Source organism: Amphimedon queenslandica, unplaced genomic scaffold, assembly GCF_000090795.2.
Source record: "Amphimedon queenslandica unplaced genomic scaffold, v1.1 AMPQUscaffold_13430, whole genome shotgun sequence".
In the NCBI taxonomy this organism is placed as follows: domain Eukaryota; kingdom Metazoa; phylum Porifera; class Demospongiae; order Haplosclerida; family Niphatidae; genus Amphimedon; species Amphimedon queenslandica.
This window is the reverse complement of record NW_003546334.1, coordinates 72,645-89,906: the sequence shown is the minus strand read 5'-3', so window position 1 is coordinate 89,906 and position 17,262 is coordinate 72,645. Positions and strand designations below refer to the sequence as shown.

Below are 17,262 nucleotides of genomic sequence, written 5' to 3'. Positions count from 1 at the left end.
ATGCAAATATAGAATTAATTTTATTTTAAGGACAAAAGAGTCAATAGATTTTTAATACTTTACTACTGGTTGTGATTGCAGGTGATGCAACCACAACTGGTAGTATTATTATAAACTATCATAATTTCCTTTAGTCACAAGACAAAAGCCAAAAGGTCAACCTCATCTCTTTTATTTTATTTCCTAGACTTCTACTCCTTTCGCTTCGTTCTCGTATTCTGTTCATCTCAACTCTCTTTTAGCTAGTATTCATGGCAGCCAAACCATCTTCATCTTCTACTTCTACTGGTCTCCTCAAACTGGAGGAACAGCTCACTTGCTCCATATGTCTTGATATCTACACTAATCCTAAGTCCTTACCTTGCCTACATTCATTCTGTCAGGGTTGTCTTGATAGGTTACCTCAAGATAAGAAGAATGAGACCTATTACCTCTCTTGTCCCACTTGTCGTCATCGTACAGAGTTACCAGGAGAGGGGGCAAGTGGTTTTCCTACAGCATTCCACCTCAACAACTTTAAAGAGGTGCATAGTTTCATGAAGAAAGTAGTTAATCCTCAACAGGTCCCCTGTGACAACTGTACTACAGCTAATGCCACTGGATACTGCAAAGACTGCAGTAAGTTCTTTTGTACAGAATGCGACGGAGTACACAAGAAATGGGGCCCAACTTCTACCCATAAGCTGACAAGTCTTGATGAGGTGACGGCCTCTGTCTCTTCTAATCCTCAATTGCTAGCTCCAGCTAAACAGGAGGCAACCCTTACCTGCTCCTCTCACCACAAGCCACTGGAGATATTCTGTGAAACATGTGATACTGTCATTTGTCAGCATTGCACAGTTCGCATCCATAAAGACCATGAGTATGATCTAGTCAATGACAGTTATACTAAACACTGTCAGGAATTGGAGACCTGCTTAGAACCGGTTAAAGAAAAAATGGAAGAACTAAAGGAAGTCAAATCTGCTCTAACAGAAACAGAGGGAGAGGTCAGAGAAAGAGGAGAGGAAATATTAAAAGGGATAAATGAAATGGTGGAGGAAATGATTGCTGTTCTTCGTCAGTCAGAGAGGAAACTGACTGAGCAGGCAAAGAGGGTCACTGATGATAAACTAAAGGTGCTGTCAGAGCAAATGAAATCAGCAGAAATGAGTTTGAGTCTTCTGGAAGATGTCCAGGATTATGTGGAACAGAGTCTGAAGACAGGCAGTCCTCAACAAGTCTTGAGGTCTAAGAAACAGATGATGGAACGTATGAGTGAAGTTACTGCAGGGATCAATGTGGAGGAGTTACATCCAAAGGAAGAAGCTGACTTTGTACTGAGTAAAGATGCCAAATCACTACATCACATTGGAGATGTGATTGTACTACCTCAATGTAAAGTGAAGGTTAGTTATTCTGAACACCTTCAAAAAGAGAAGCAATTTTCATTTTCACTATCAATGGAGGCACCAGATTCATCTCTTTTGTGTGTTCCCCTCTCTTCTCTGAGGTGTAGTCTAGTACCAGTTGGTAAAGGCCATAAACCCATTCGCACTACAGTCACTACCACCAGCACTGATCCTGGAGTGTATAGGATACAGTGTAACCCTTCAACAAGTGGTACTCATACAGTAAAAGTACAAGTATATGATGTACACCTTGAGGATGCCTCACTAGTCATCCTTTGCCTTGATAACATCACTCCAGTGCATACTACAACTGAGCTTAAGCGTCCCTGGGGAGTTGCTATAAGTGATGATAATCATGTTATAATAACTGAGAATAAGGGCAACTGTGTAACAATACTGGATAGAGAAGGAAAGAAAGGGAAAGCATTAGGAGGGGAAGGAGGAAGTGGTAATGTCAAGTTTTCTTCTCCTCGTGGTGTAGCCATTACTCCAGACAAAGTCATTCTTGTATCTGATGATCACAGGATCCAGAAGATAAGCATGGATGGAGACGTTATAGCATCAGTTGGTGAGAAGGGCAGTGGACCACTACAATTCGATGAACCTGCTAATATTTCTTGTATAAAAGGACAGGTTTATATTGCTGATAGTAAAAATCATCGTATACAAGTCTTGAATCCTGATCTAACCTTCTCTCATTCATTTGGTAGTAAAGGATCAGCTAATGGACAGTTTCAGTATCCATATGACATTGCTATTGACAGTCAAGGATTAGTGTATGTTGCTGATATTAATAATATTCGCATTCAGAAGTTCTCTCCAGATGGAAAGTATTTGGGCCAGTTTGCTACTGGATTTGGATTACCAATAAGTATAACAATAGACGCAGCAGTTAGTGGTCTATTGTATGTTAATCTTATTAATTTTAGTACCGAAACTACTAGTATATCAGTCTTCACTAGTAATGGTGTACTTGTCAGCAGGTTTAAAGATGACTTAAATAATCCACAGGGTTTAACGTATAAAGATGGACTGTTATATGCTATTGATAATGAGATTAATGGCAAATTACTTATTTACTGATTAGGTTGTTTTTACTTTGACTATTTTCCTTATAAAAATCTTTTTTAAAAACTATTTAAACTATCAACCACAAAAGGGTGGGGCCAGTTGCCATGGTAGCCACAACACACAGTTATCATAAACTACATGTACGTGTACATTAGCTAGACAACATTATACAAAAATGTCTGAATTTTATTTCAGGCAGCCATTAAAATTAGGAATCAATAAATCAAACCTGTAATGGATCCCAGTAAAACGTTCCTCTTGATACAATTATGCAAATAATCATAACTAGCAGAACTCAATGGAGAACCTGTTGATAGTAGAGAAGAGTAACTTGTGTTAATTAATAATTATTAATTAATATAAGTGGGCGTAAGAGTCTTACTTGGAACAATATTTCTCTCTTTTAGTGCAGCGAGCCACCTAGCACCTGTCCTAAGTGTTGTAATATTATAAATAGTAAAACTCAGTATATCTCAGTAAACGGTAGTATATAAAATGGCAAAAATTAGTTTAACAGTATTTAAAATAAAAGCAACAGAATTCAACCAAGTATATCTTAGTTAAACCTAGTATATTTTAGTAAAACTCAGTATATCATAGTAAAACTCGGTAAACCATACCCTAATAGATCCACATTGCAGTGACTCCAATCAATAATGAAGACACTAGCCAGTTTCACATCATCCAACCAGTCTATTAATTAAAATTAAATAACTATTAATTAATTAATTAATAATTTACCGTGGTGTAATAAAAGATGCACGATGTCATTATGAGTCATGTTACCATGGAGAATGTGCTCCTTCATGTGCTGTATTAACGTACCCTGAATAACAATATATCATAGTTGCCAACTTTCTGTCACTGAATTCCGGGACAGGAAGCCACACCCAAGGAGCCACACCCACTGGGATTGATGATCATTACTTCTTACATTCCTGCAGCAGTTCCTGAGCAGCAATTTGAGTTCATTTTTGAACTTAATTTTAACTTTTGAGCTCACTGTTCATGCAGCTATGATTATAATTGATATTAATTGAATTTTTATTACTGGGAGTGGTCAAATTTTGCATGGGTGTGACTGTAAAAATGGCTGATCCGGGACAGAGAGCAATCTGGGACCCCTCCGGGACAACAGCAATAAATCCGGGACTGTCCCGGACATTCCGGGACGGTTGGCAACTATGATACATGGAGTCATTGATAGTCATTAGTCATCCATTTTTAATGAAAACTAGCCAAAGATACAGTACATGTAACATGTACCAAAATAATAAAGACCATGAACCATGTACTATAGTACAGGGATTTTTCACTCAATTTTGGAGTAGCTTTAAAAAATTCGTAAAAAATCCAAATTTGATCAGAATCAACTCAAACTTTCTACGCAACATAAGTACATGTATATGCATTAGAAAACATTACAAAAATGCAGAATTCTCAAATTTTCATTTTTGGCAAAAATTGGCCAACGACCATGTACTATAGTACAGGGACTTTTACTCAATTTTGGAGCAACTTTAAAAATTCATAAAAAATCCAAATTTGATCGGAATCAGCTCAAACTTTCTACGCAATATAAGTACATGTATATGCATCAGACAAAAACAATACAGTGCAATTACATGTGTAAAGTTATATCATAAACTCACTCCTGCTGAGTGTACCATACATTTAAGTGACCCTGTAGTGCCAGAGGAGTACATTATGAACATGGGTGGTTGAACGGCAGCTGCTCGTATGTTAAATCAGTATTATCAGAAAGAAAATCTTCCAAAAAATACTAATAATAAACAAAAATATACTATACATATCCTGCAATATCCTATTAATATCCAAACCTGCTCTTCAGTTGAGATATATCAACAGTAGATGAACAAAATGGATGTATAACGACCTTCTCAAGATCAGGCAGTCCGTCCACAACAGTTTTCAACTTGTTCAAATTTGATTGTGTTCTTTCCTATTGTATCATACGGCTTCGACTGAAAATATTACCTTGGGCTTGATCTGCTTGAATCTATCAAGAACTCCCTAAGGAAAAAGATAAGCATAAAACAGCAACAATAATAACAATAACAAGATAATTATGATTACGTTGATGAAAGTGATATTAATATTGTTTTTTTCATTGCATGCTTACAGTTGAGTGAAAATCAGGTGATGTTGAACTCCGTATTGCTCCAATACTGGCAGCAGTAGTGAGCATTGCTTCAAGTGCAGTAGAACTGTTAGGAAGATAGCCTGTAGAGAGAAGGAGAGAGGGAGGGAACAGTAGAATATATAAAGAAAAGTAGAAGAGAGAGAGGAAAGGAGAGGATAACAATAATAATAATAATGATGATGATAATGATAATAATAATAATAATAAAGATAATAATATCTATTCTTATAAAAATACCTAGTGATATTAACGCTGTTTTGTCCTTTTGATGTTCGGCAAGTTTTCAGCATAATTGAGGTGGCAGCCACAAAACCATTCAGGGACATCTGCTATTCCTTTACTAATATCAACTACCTAATGATTACATAATTAATAATTAATAATTAATAATAATAAATTAATAATAATAATAATAATAATAATAATAATAATAATAATAATAATAATAGTGGTATTTAAAATATGTACTTCATCGTAAGGTTGAGAGTGCTTGATTCCAGGAAAGTGAAAAAACTCTTCCCCAGAAATTAGCGTAATTTTTCCCAGACCAGTCCCAAAGCTCGGCATAATCACCTAACACTAATAATGATGATGATAATAATAATAATAATACATGCATTGTGATTTCATGTTATTTTGATGCATCAAGCATTACCTAAATGAAGGTCATATTTCTCATTTATTTTCTTTCTAAAGGCGTCCAAATGAGTTTCATCGCCAGCAGGAGTCCATAAAGGAGCGTCTTTCACGATTAGAGTACCCCAAACACTATTTTGTTTGTGACCAGTCTATTTTGGTAATTAGTATGGAAGCAGTCGAAGCACGTTGTTTCCGTATACTTGTTCCGTGCACTTGCTGAAACAGTCGGTAATGGCACGCATGAGAACACGTGTGGTAACCTTAATAAAGGTGGGGCATGGGAGGGGCTAATGGATAAGAACTAAGAACTTGGCATTTGTTGAGTTACAGCAAATTACAGAAGGAAAAGGATCCACCTTGTAATAAATGTAAATGTAGTAAGTTAATATTTTGATATTTAAAGTGAGTCTTTGAGTGTTGTACTTGTTAATTGACTTTTAATTTTAACCCTTTGACCATAGAATTTTGAAAATTTGAAAAATCATTAATCTGAAACTACTGCTTCCCTAGCGATTTTACTTGAGCTGGAGTATTTATTCAGTTAGGTAAATAATTTGAGATATTTATTAGTTAAAATCTTGACATTATAATTTTCACTTAGACACCCATGTCTGTTCTATTTTTGGAACAATTTGATTAAAGATTCAAAGTACATATCATTTGCTCTGTACCCGCCTGTACCTCTCACTAGAATGGGATTGGCTAACTCCATTCAACAAACGGTCTCGTCTAATATAATCACACCAACAGAGCTAAAGATTGTGGTGGTGGGGGAGGCAGGGCAAGGGAAATCTACCCTCATCAATAGACTCCTTGGAAAAGAAGTGGCAAACGAAGGAGACCAGTTCGATGCTGGTACTGCCGAAATCAAGTATTATAATTTAGATCAGAATGGGATATCGGTCAAAATATGGGACATGCCAGGGTTTGGGTTTAGTAGTGAGGAAGAAGACGAGAAGATGGTTGAGCAGCTCCGTCGCAGTGATTGCTTTCCTCACGATTTGGCTTTGTTTTGTTTCAAGATGGACGACACCAGGTTTCCAAAACGAATTCACACCGACACTGTGAAGATATTCACTCAAATATTTGGCAAGAAATTTTGGAAGCACACGGTATTTATCCTTACCTTTGCAAATGCCGTTTTGCGCTTGTGCCCAGAAGACGAGGAGGTAGAATATTTCTTTTCTAACAGAGTCGAAACTTTGCAAAACAAGATTCATGCAATGCTAAGAAAGACGGTAGATGGATTATCTGATGATGAGGTGAAGAAGATACGTGCCATTCCTGTTGGCTCATACAAGAAAGGAGGCTATGATCCTGATAATCCATGGAGGCTGCCTGATCGTGAGGACTGGTTTGTCTGGTTCTGGATTGAATGCACAGAGCACATGCGTCAGGCTTCATTGCGTGCTCTCCTTCAAGCCAATCGTCATCAAATTAATATACCAGTAGTCAGTGAAGTTGCACCTGCCTTTGGAGAAGACCCACCACTTCATAAAGAGGCATATGAGCGAAGCATTCACCCACCTAATGGGATGTCTCTAGAGAAGATTGATGATGGAGTTCAAGATGGTGGTGGTGGTGGTGGTGGTGGTGGTGGGTTTGAAGAAAAATATAAAGATACTGATTCAGAAGAGAGTTTGAGTGCACCTTTACAACCAGAAAGAGGAACAGAGGTTACTATGATTGAACCTTTACGACCAGAAGGAAAAACAAAGACTGCTATGATTGAACTATTTGAAAAATTGCAATTGAAAGAACAACAGGTATAATAATTATTATACAATTTTTAAATGCCAATTTTTTATTGATTTATTTAGTGTGCAATTTACAAGCTTGACTTTGAAGCCGAAAGAAATGATCGACTGAGGTTACATCAACAGTGTGAGGAATTAAATCAAGAATTAAGAAAAGCAAAAGAGGTGCATATACCATACAAGCTTACAGGAGATTGTATAATTGCAATAAGAGTTTTAGTTGGTTTATTTTGTTAAGTGGGTGATTTATTATTGAGGATAAAAACTAAGTAGCTGTAACTCCCTTATAAGGAAGGTAAGGCAGATTTACAATTTTACACTTGTTCCAAAGATAATGCAATCTCCTGTATATTTACTAGGCCATTAAATGTGTTAAGTTAATGTTTCCTGTTATGCCTTTTAACTTAGCTGCCTTAATTTTTTGTTAGAGAATTATAGAATTAGAACAAGAAAAGGCAGACAAGATTAAGGAAATAAAGAAAGAGATGCAAACATTAACAACGCAAGTCAATGCTTACAATCGTGAGATCGATAGACAAAAAGGATTAGTGACTCAGAGTCAAGAAAAGCACAAAGCTGAGGTATTGCTATTGTATCATTGAGAATTGATGATCAGAATTTGTATACATGTAGGTCGCTAGAATGAGACAGCAATTAGATCAGGAACATGCAAAGCAAGAAAAGGAGATCGAAGGCATGAGGAAAGCAAATAAGGTACTTTAAATTGAATGAAGCGTTATTGTATAATATCAGAAGCCCATGAAGAAAGTGTACCTAAAGTCCATTTGTGTTCACCTGAGCCCTTGTTTTCTTGCAATAACTTTTGACTTACAAGTTCTATTGTAAAAATAAACATACCAGTGCATTCCTCTCCTTTTGCCGCATCTATTGTACTACTTAAGAAGCAGCTGTAGCTCTTTAATTCCAAGTTGGTTGTATAACCCATGCAGAAAGTACAGCCATACTTTTCACAATATTATTGGATTGTGTTAATTATTGGGTGGGGTTTCTAATCACTTCCTGAACTCAGGTGAATGCAAATGGACTTTAGTATTACATGTAATAGTTACCTTAATATTGTGGGAGGCCATTAATATCAGCAATAGCTTTCTCTTTCAATAAGTATGACTTATTGTTTATAATTATAATCATATATTTTGTTACTATTTATGCAGGTATTGATGGAGAGGGATTCGGCATTAAAGCAGTCACAATTAGCGTTGGAAGAAGAATTACATCAAGCTAAAGAAGAAAATACTTCTCTTCGCATTGAAATATCAAAATTACAAAGCAGTTGGAAAGTGAATCACAAAGATGTTACTCTGTCAAAAGAAGAGCTTGGTAGAGGAGGTTGGGGTGTTGTATGGGTCGGTCAGTTCAGAGGGCATTCTGTTGCTGTTAAGGAATTACATGAGGCAATACGTAGTTCACTCTATCTGGAGAATCTTCATCGTGAGATCAATACAATGTCTCAATTGCGTCATCCTAATCTCCTCCAGTTTATAGGAGCTGTGTTAGACCATCCATCAGGTAATCCTATGATTATCACTGAAGTAATGGATACCTCATTGCGTAAAGCTTATGAGAGGAAAGAGCTGACCCCTGACCCTGGCTGTAGACCAGTGATTCTCTACATAATGCGTGATGTAGCTGTTGGCCTGAACTACCTACACTGTCTACCTGATCCTATTATTCATCGTGATGTCAGCAGTGCTAATGTACTACTGGAATCAAAGGGAGACAAGAAATGGAAGACTAAGATATCTGACTTTGGATCAGCAAAAGCAGCAAATAAAGCAGTGACCAGACTACCAGGAGCTGAGCCTTATACAGCACCTGAAGCTCTTGCCCAACACATCATGAGCACAGATCCCAACAAAGAGCAGACTACAAAGATGGATGTATTCAGTTATGGTGTTTTACTCTGTGAAATAATAACTTGTCATTTTCCAGACAGGTATGTATTTCGAGACATGCTTCATCAGGTGCAGAGCATCAGCAGCAGACCAATTGGTACCAGTGATACACAGGGCTCTCTCCTATACTCTCTCATCGTTTGGTGCTGTAAGGATAATCCTTTGGAACGACCATCAATGAGTCAAATTATTGAACAAATTGATGTTATTTCTATGTAGAAGTAGATGTAATAGATGTAATTTTAATTTTTTTATTTAATTTTTTGCTGTTTGTGCAGTTGTCATAAGTTTGTGTAGACAACACACCACCCACTAGGCTAAGAATTTATAGCCCCTCCCTAATGTACACAACTGACTCAAGTTTGGCTGTTTGTGCATGCTCAATTGCCCATCTCCCCTCAACCAGAGCTCATCATGCTATTATCAAAGGGAAGCAAAGCTTTGTTCTTGCTCTATCTACTTGTCTCAGTTCAAGCTGTCAACAGCTATGATGAAGCTTCACTCACAGTTGGTCAGTGCTACAAAGATCAAACTATGTGCCCTAGCCATTGCAGAAAATACAATGACAATGATAACATGTCATCAGGTTATTCCATTTTGAAGGTGACCATAGGTGGAGCAGTAGTTTTAGTGGCAGCTCCACATGTATTGTCTTTGGCAGGATTTACTACTGCTGGGATTGCTGCTGGTGGGATTGCTGCCTCTTTGATGGGTTTCTTTGCACCTACAGTAGCAGGTGGATTAGTTGCTACACTACAGTCTCTTGCAACTGCAGGGATACCACTTTCACTTAAAGCTTGGTTATTTTCTGCTGGTACACTTCCTCCTGCTTTCATGAAATGGTTTGATAGTGATGAGTCTGATGACTATAAGAATCTGTGTTGTTGTAAACACTGTCCTTTTTAATGGGCTTAGTTCGAAAGATCTGTATACGCATGTGGAGTAGATGATTATTAACTATTTTTCTTGTTTTTGTTACTTGAATTTTTTTCCGTTTATTTCTTTGCTGATTTATTTTAGACTATTTTTAAAATATTTAATTAATGCAAAATCTAAAACAACCACGCTACTAACATCTACACAATTTGCATCACAAATCTATGCTACCTACACTGTAATATGATGCATGAGATTGTTTTCATCAGTCAATCATTATTGTTTTAATGCATGGGTTTTTATTTCTGATTCTTAAAAGTATAACCATCTTTCTAACTATTACAGGGACTTTGGCCAAACTTTGCCAAACAGAATATTGAAATTCTCCAATTTTTCTGATAATATATACATGTTCTTATTTTGCGTAAAAAGTTTGAGCTGAAATGCATATAAATTACCCTACCATATACTCAAATAAACATAGACTATAAAAAAAACATGCACCATATACATCAAAAAATATACATGTACATTGTACATGTATGATATGCAAATGTCGCCCAGACTGCTAGTAGATCTATACTGCAGTGCCAGTGGATACATGCACTTAGTAAGTGGACTAGAGACAGCCAAATATCATAACAAAAACAAGGTAATCTATGTACACACTCACTTCCATCATTTATTAAATAATAATAGAGTCTAATAATGTACCTTTTCAATAAGATCAATGCAAGGCTGAAGGTCAAGACCAAAGTCAATGAGAGTCTTGTATTGAAGGGCTTTGCCCAATTATATACCATGCCAATGTGTAAAAATTTATAGCATATAGAATCAATTATTATTTCTTCAAAGTATGTTTAAACATGAAATAGAATTACTTCACTTGAAAGAACAATATGAAAAGACTCAAAATAGATAGAATTAGATCGTAATGGAGTGAATCCTTATCTGAGGCTCTCAGTGCTAATAAAAAAGAATATACAGCTTCCTAATCAAATGAATCAGTAAGTATCATATCCTTTGTATTCTAAGGGAGAGAGAGAATGGTGTGTGCCTTATTGCTATGTGTAGTAAGTGATTTCAGAGTCTCAGAGATTGACAATTGAAAGGCCACAAGCCCACATCATATGAATGCATTGCAGGGTGCCGTCATGGGAAAACAACTATATTTGCTATGTATATCTATGTGATTTTACATTTCACAGTTTGTGTAAATAACATGATTAGTTCTACTACAGGACTACACCCACTAGTTTAAGAATTCATTGCTCAGCAATTGTTTAATGTTCATCTCCCTCATCATGCTACTATCAAAGGAAAGCAAAGCTTTGTTCTTGCTCTATCTACTTGTCTCAGTTCAAGCTGTCTATGGTGACAAATCTGACAATAAAGATACAGCTAATCATGGCAAATGGAAATGTGAAGTTAAAGAAGAATGTCCTAAAGGTTGCATAAAATTTAATAGCAGCAGCACTTTTGAGAGGATCCTGTCAAAAGGTTATTCTGTTTTAAAGGTGACCATTAGTGGAGTAGTAGTTGTAGTGGCAACTTCACATGTACTGTCTTGGGCAGGATTTACTACTGCTGGGATTGCTGCTGGTTCTTATGCTGCCTCTTGGATGAGTTACCTTGCACCCACAGCAGGTGGATTATTTGCAACAATACAGTCTTTTGCAGCTGGTGGGATATCACTTGTAGGCAAAGCTTTTTTGTTTGGTGTCGGTGGATCTCCCATCGCTATCTGGGACTGGCTTAATAGTGACGCTGAGGCTCTTAAAAATCAGTGCTGTTGTCCTACTGATGATCCATGATCTAACGATGAGGGACTATAAAAATGATAAATTTTCCTTGTATTGCTAAATACTTGAGTTTTTCTTTTACTATGACTATGTTTGCATTTTGACTTATGTCTTAGTGTTCAAAGTATAGAGTAGATTTAGCTATACTTTCAATATACAAAAACATTCATTCATAAAAATGTCAAGAGAGAAATGAAACACTACTGGCAATTACAAATTATAGTCTGCACATTCATGAATGTGTAAACATACATGAGGTTGTTAGTCTATTTCAAGACTAAACTATTCTAGCTGAGATAATCCCTTGCCAATTAGGAGAGGTGTTTGGCTGATGCTTATGAATTACATTCATCATGACCAAGATGGCAGAACCATTTTGCTCAATCCTACCCAAAATTCTTCTATAAGATCATGGAGTCCATTCTCATAGGTGTATCTTGTCTCCTCTGAAATACAATCCATTCATCACAATCAGTCTCCATATTACAGTATACCTACATGCTTTCATGTACCAATATAGAATAATACATGTACACTAATACTTAAAATGTCATTCCATTATCTGGCTTCATATATAAAAGCTTTTTACATTTCTTTACAGTCAGTAGGTAACTGACAACCACTTTGTCACTAATCATCTAGATTTAACAATACATAATATTATACATAATCTTTCAAGTTTGAGCTGATTCCAATAAAATTAAAATTTTTAAAGTTTGAAAATTCTCCATTTTTATAAGTTAAAAAAAATTCAGCAAAAAAAGGATAAAGGAATAGCAAATAATTTAGCAGCCATGTAAATAAGCTTACAATTAATACACAAAAAGGTATTCAGCAGATTTTCATTTCTGCATTCTTAAGAGAAAAGCCATTTTTATAAGTGTTCCACATAACTCCATGCCAAGCTGGGACTGTATTTGGTTGATGTTTATAATAACCATTGAGATGAGAATAAAAACAGTAATGTTTATGGCCACGATTAAACCACCAGCCCCCACCCCATGTATTTGGACAATTCTTATCATCATTCACATTATCTCTAGTACTGAAACTACTTCCACTTTGGAAAGACAAACTATCTCCAGCAGGTCCACTATATCCACTCACATTCAACCTGTATTCAGTACTAGCATCACCAATATTGAATAAAGAGTACTGGGCATAGCTTGAAATACCATCAAAATCACCAACTTCTATGCGCAAAGACTTTGATTCTTTTTGTATGAGACGACGAATCTTGCTCAACCCTAACCAAAATTCTCCAGTAAGATCCCCGAATCCATTCTCATAATCAGCCCACAGTCTATTAAAATTAACAGATCCATCTTGTCTCCTCTGAAATACAGTCCATCCACCACCATCAGTCTCCATATCACAGTATACCTAGATAGTAATAATAATGAAATAAAATAAAATAAAATGAAATTACTTGAAAAGCTGCTCCACTGTCTGGTTGTATGTAATACACTCCATTTTGATTAATTCCTATGTTTTGCCATCCTTTGCAATCAGTTGGTATTGTGCACACTTTTTAAGAAAATAATTAAAAATTGTAAAAAAGAGTTAAAACTATTATTAAATACCAAAACAGTCATACAACAAAATAGATGGGTCTATCAATTTACCTTGGTTTGTGATAGTGATGAGAGGAAAGGGAAGTTCAAGGCAGCTTCCATTGACAGTGCTTAATGAAGCAATTGTTGCAATTATGCCACACAGTAAAAGGAAAAAGTGACCAGTAAACATTATGAAGACCTTCCTCAGAGTAAAAAATACAGCCTGGCTAGAACTTAGATAAAAAGTAATAATTGAGCCTCCTTTTATAATCACAGAGTACGTGACACCACTGTAGGAGGCAAGTTTTTTTAAAGTTGTGTTTATTTTACATGTAGAATGAATAATCTTTTTTTACGCGACTGATGTTTACCACAAAATGCCAATAAGGCACATGTAAAATCATTTATTTTACAGCGTAAGCGTTTAGTTAACAGGTTAGACTATCAATCTTCTTTAAATTGTTTTTTGAATATAAAAATAGAATTGTTGCAGTTGAAATAACAATTACAATGATTCCTTATTTCTCATACTTCCTCAGTGCTGGTGACCTATGGGCTCTTATTATTCTCAATAGTATCCAAACATTAATAGAAAAGAATATACAGCTTCCTAGCCAAATGAACAGGTATGTGTCATACCCTTTGTATTCAAGTAGGTATGCTGGAAACAGCCAAGATCCCTACAGAAAGGAAAAGAATATTACATTATTGTAACAACTTTAGGCAGCTTTAATACTAATAAATCAATAGTAGAAATTTAAAAGTTGTTTTGACATTTGATCAAACTAACGTCATTGTAATGTAATTTTTGAAACAAAACATCAAAATAATTACTAAAATGAGGTTATAATATACATATACCTGTGCCAATAGCCATAGTACTGTCATTATTGCTCCTTCAGTTAGTGTTAATGTTGAATGAGGAGTTATTAATGGAAGGTAACACAAATACCAAAGGAAATACTGCAAGGGAAGAATGAGAAAGAGAGGTAAAGGGGAGAAGAAATATTAATAAAGTTAAGAAAAAATTGAGAAATTAAAATTTAAAAATTATAGAGAAGCTAAAGGAGAGAGAAAGATAGTAAGAAATACGACCCTACCTGTGACGTTACCACTTTATTAAAAGTAACAAACACAAATGTTTGTACAAACAGACAGAACGATACATCTTTATGATTCCACAAGGAGGAGATAAGGAGGAGAATGACTTGAGGAATGAAAGCTATTTTACTCAACAAAGAAGCAAGCCATGTTCCTTGAGTCACGAACAACATATAGAAATAAAGAGAGAAGTTGTGTTTAATGTCTGTCCTTTTTACGTGATATAGGTATGTCTCTTCAATGAAATCCCAGCCATACAATTTGTAAAATAATAATCCTAAAATTAAAAACGTTCCTGAGCTTGCAAAAATAAATTGGATCCTTTTTACACTTAGTAGCGACCCCCAGTGTATTGTAAATTTGTTAATGTTCCAGGCCCCCAACCAAGAGGTCTTGTCATTGCTTGAAACTTGACTCGAGTTAGAGGTCTTGGCCACATTTGAAATTTTATTTCGTCTCAGGTCCTTTTCACTAAAAGACGAGTTGATTTTAAAACGTTTTCCTCTTTTATGAGATTTTTCCCCAGGGGTCCTATAAACATTTGAAACTTTGGATATGTCCCGGGCCCTACTCCAAGGGGTCCGATCAACAGCCAGATAAAAGACAAGGCAATGAATGATGGGGTAAAATTTAAAGTGAACGGCGAGACCGTACAGGACCCCTGAAAACAAAACCCTTCCTTTTACAAACATATAGAGACTTGATAACATTATCAGTGCTAGCAAAGACTCGGCATTACCACGACTTGAAACGACAGCTGTCACAGGATCAATCAACCAAACCAAACAGGAAAAGAACCTCTTTCTATCACTCACTCCTTCCATAGCAAGAACCCTCTCAATACACCAAGCTACTAACACGTCTAATGTTATAAATAACACTTTCCCATAGTGTATGGATAAGCTATGATTAGGTAGTAGTAACCAAGATAGTAATGGCGTGTACCTGTAGGTATCTCTGTCATAAGGAGAGCCGCCTTCTTTAACGTGTAGAGACGCGTCTGAAAAGACCCAATAGTCTATATCAGTGTATTGTAGCTCTTGTGTGGAGTCGTGCCACGTGCCGTAGAGTATGAGGAGTAGGCGGCCTAACCAGGAGAGAGAGAAGAGGGTGAAGAAAGAGATAGGAAGAGAAGGACTTTGGGACTCCATTATGTTTGCATGCTGGTGGGTGGGGCTGGTTCTGCAGCAGGATGTGGCAATCTCAAAGCTTAACTTTAAAATGTAAGAATTATACATCAACTGTAATACTATTATTATAATTATTTTAACATTATAATGCTAAAATTTTAATGCAGTGAAATTTAAAGTTATTTTTCAAAATAAATCTTGAACTTTAATATGGTTCGTGTGCTTTTAGTAATTAAAATATTAAAGCTACAACTACATGTACATACAATCATTAAGCTATAAGTCATGATTCTCATTCTCCTTCCTTTGTTTCGATACCAATACAGGAGAAGAAGGTTCTGTTAGCTTCTTAGTACTAGGGACAATACTTAAAGGAGTATAATGATGGATTGGTTGTGCTTTGTGAACTAAAGAACGTCGTAGAGCTTTTATCTCTTCTGCCTCTTCAGCTTCTCTTATAGCTTTTCTCTCTTCTTCTGTTCTCTGTCTCTCTTCTTCTCTTAATTTCTTCTCAAACTCGTATTGTGAGCGAAGTTCTGATCTCAGTTCAGTTTGTAGTGTGAAAGTGTTGCTAGTCTCAGTCAGTGGTTTTGTTGATTTAGCTGGTATGAAAGGACGCGTGTATAACGATGAAGGATCCGACGCTTTGAATTTCGACGTCTCTTCTCGCTCCTTCTCTAACTCAGCCACCTACACACAATCAATGCAAAAAAGAATTTATACTCAATAATACATTGCAAGTATTATAATTATGGCAGTGTCATTTTTCCTGTGCTTGGTGAATGGCTGATGTGTATTGCACTAGTTTTGCTACATGCATGGGATATTGGATTGAAAATCATCAAAATTTCTTGAATTAATAGTAACACAAAACCGATAAATTACTGCAAAGCTTTAAAATGTTATTATACAATTGCAAAGTGAGTGTAATACATATAAATTCCCACAATGTAATAATTATGTAAGATACTATTGTAGTGTACCTTTTCATGGAATTTTGCTAGTTTCTTTTCTCCTAGTTCGTCTGTCTTGAGGGCAAATGGTTCTGGTAGTGTCTTCTGATGAGTTTTAACAATCGTAGGAGGAGGAGCTGGTTCAGGCATCTTACGAGCAGTGAACTCTCTTTTCTAGAGAAAGATAAGGTGATTAAAAGTGGGAGTGTTTTTGGGCCATTCTTCATCAGCTATTATAGCACAGGGTATTTTTAAAATGGCCATAACTTGAAAAATTGAAGTCGGAATCAGCTCAAACTTTCTACACAACATAAGGACATCAATAGGTATCAAAAAATGCAATAAAAATTTGGGGTGATTTTGCAGCCATTTTTTGGAAAAAACCATGGGCTATAATAGCCTTGGGTATTTTTTCAAAAATCGGCCATTTTTTAAAATGGCCATAACTTGAAAAATTGAAGTCGGAATCAGCTCAAACTTTCTACACAACATAAGGACATCAATAGGTATCAAAAAATGCAATAAAAATTTGGGGTGATTTTGCAGCCATTTTTTGGAAAAAACCATGGGCTATAATAGCCTTGGGTATTTTTTCGAAAATCGGCCATTTTTTAAAATGGCCATAACTTGAAAAATTGAAGTCGGAATCAGCTCAAACTTTCTACACAGTATAAGGACATCAATATGTATCAGAAAATGTAATAAAAATTTGGGGTGATTTTTGGAGCCATTTTTTGGAAAAAAGCATGGGCTATAGCCTTGGGTATTTTTTGAAAATCGGCCATTTTTTAAAATGGCCATAACTTGAAAAATTGAAGTCGGAATCAGCTCAAACTTTCTACACAGTATAAGGACATCAATATGTATCAGACAATGTAATAAAAATTTGGGGTAATTTCGGAGCCA

The 17,262-nt window shown here is 35.9% G+C and overlaps 5 protein-coding genes and 1 pseudogene across 5 annotated transcripts in view; 2 read left to right on the top strand and 4 right to left on the bottom strand.

The window, feature by feature from the left end:
* LOC100636661 (acetoacetyl-CoA synthetase-like) overlaps window positions 1-5,434 on the bottom strand; it is a 7,199-nt gene extending 1,765 nt beyond the window's left edge. The window contains exons 1-10 of the mRNA XM_019995854.1: window positions 5,282-5,434; window positions 5,095-5,205; window positions 4,864-4,980; window positions 4,606-4,706; window positions 4,304-4,496; window positions 4,115-4,245; window positions 3,204-3,288; window positions 3,083-3,155; window positions 2,845-2,894; window positions 2,692-2,769 (exon numbers count right to left, since the gene is read on the bottom strand). Of these exons, the coding sequence (XP_019851413.1) occupies window positions 2,692-2,769; window positions 2,845-2,894; window positions 3,083-3,155; window positions 3,204-3,288; window positions 4,115-4,177 (349 nt within the window). The 5' untranslated portion in view covers window positions 4,178-4,245; window positions 4,304-4,496; window positions 4,606-4,706; ... (1 more) ...; window positions 5,095-5,205; window positions 5,282-5,434. The remainder of the gene's footprint in view (window positions 1-2,691; window positions 2,770-2,844; window positions 2,895-3,082; window positions 3,156-3,203; window positions 3,289-4,114; window positions 4,246-4,303; window positions 4,497-4,605; window positions 4,707-4,863; window positions 4,981-5,094; window positions 5,206-5,281) is intronic.
* A 280-nt stretch (window positions 5,435-5,714) lies between these two features.
* On the top strand, window positions 5,715-9,253 carry LOC109581597 (uncharacterized). Its single transcript, XM_019995853.1, has 7 exons — window positions 5,715-5,810; window positions 5,867-5,914; window positions 5,957-7,031; window positions 7,086-7,187; window positions 7,451-7,603; window positions 7,656-7,736; window positions 8,198-9,253. Exons 3-7 carry the CDS (start codon window positions 5,958-5,960, stop codon window positions 9,155-9,157), a joined length of 2,370 nt encoding a protein of 789 aa, XP_019851412.1. The 5' UTR covers window positions 5,715-5,810; window positions 5,867-5,914; window position 5,957; the 3' UTR covers window positions 9,158-9,253.
* Window positions 9,254-9,334: 81 nt separating this feature from the next.
* LOC105312578 (interferon alpha-inducible protein 27-like protein 2B) lies at window positions 9,335-9,971 on the top strand. Its single transcript, XM_011405339.2, has one exon. It carries the CDS (start codon window positions 9,353-9,355, stop codon window positions 9,842-9,844), a length of 492 nt encoding a protein of 163 aa, XP_011403641.1. The 5' UTR covers window positions 9,335-9,352; the 3' UTR covers window positions 9,845-9,971.
* Window positions 9,972-12,380: 2,409 nt separating this feature from the next.
* On the bottom strand, window positions 12,381-12,993 carry LOC100636534 (fibrinogen-like protein 1 pseudogene; annotated as a pseudogene).
* Window positions 12,994-13,608: 615 nt separating this feature from the next.
* On the bottom strand, window positions 13,609-15,441 carry LOC100636409 (GPI mannosyltransferase 1-like). Its single transcript, XM_003386209.3, has 3 exons — window positions 14,273-15,441; window positions 14,034-14,135; window positions 13,609-13,852 (listed from the first exon to the last, which is right to left on the bottom strand). Exons 1-3 carry the CDS (start codon window positions 15,422-15,424, stop codon window positions 13,691-13,693), a joined length of 1,416 nt encoding a protein of 471 aa, XP_003386257.1. The 5' UTR covers window positions 15,425-15,441; the 3' UTR covers window positions 13,609-13,690.
* A 42-nt stretch (window positions 15,442-15,483) lies between these two features.
* The window catches only part of LOC109581596 (targeting protein for Xklp2-like), a 3,820-nt gene continuing 2,041 nt past the window's right edge, over window positions 15,484-17,262 (bottom strand). The window contains exons 3-4 of the mRNA XM_019995852.1: window positions 16,387-16,530; window positions 15,484-16,093 (exon numbers count right to left, since the gene is read on the bottom strand). Of these exons, the coding sequence (XP_019851411.1) occupies window positions 15,680-16,093; window positions 16,387-16,530 (558 nt within the window). The 3' untranslated portion in view covers window positions 15,484-15,679. The remainder of the gene's footprint in view (window positions 16,094-16,386; window positions 16,531-17,262) is intronic.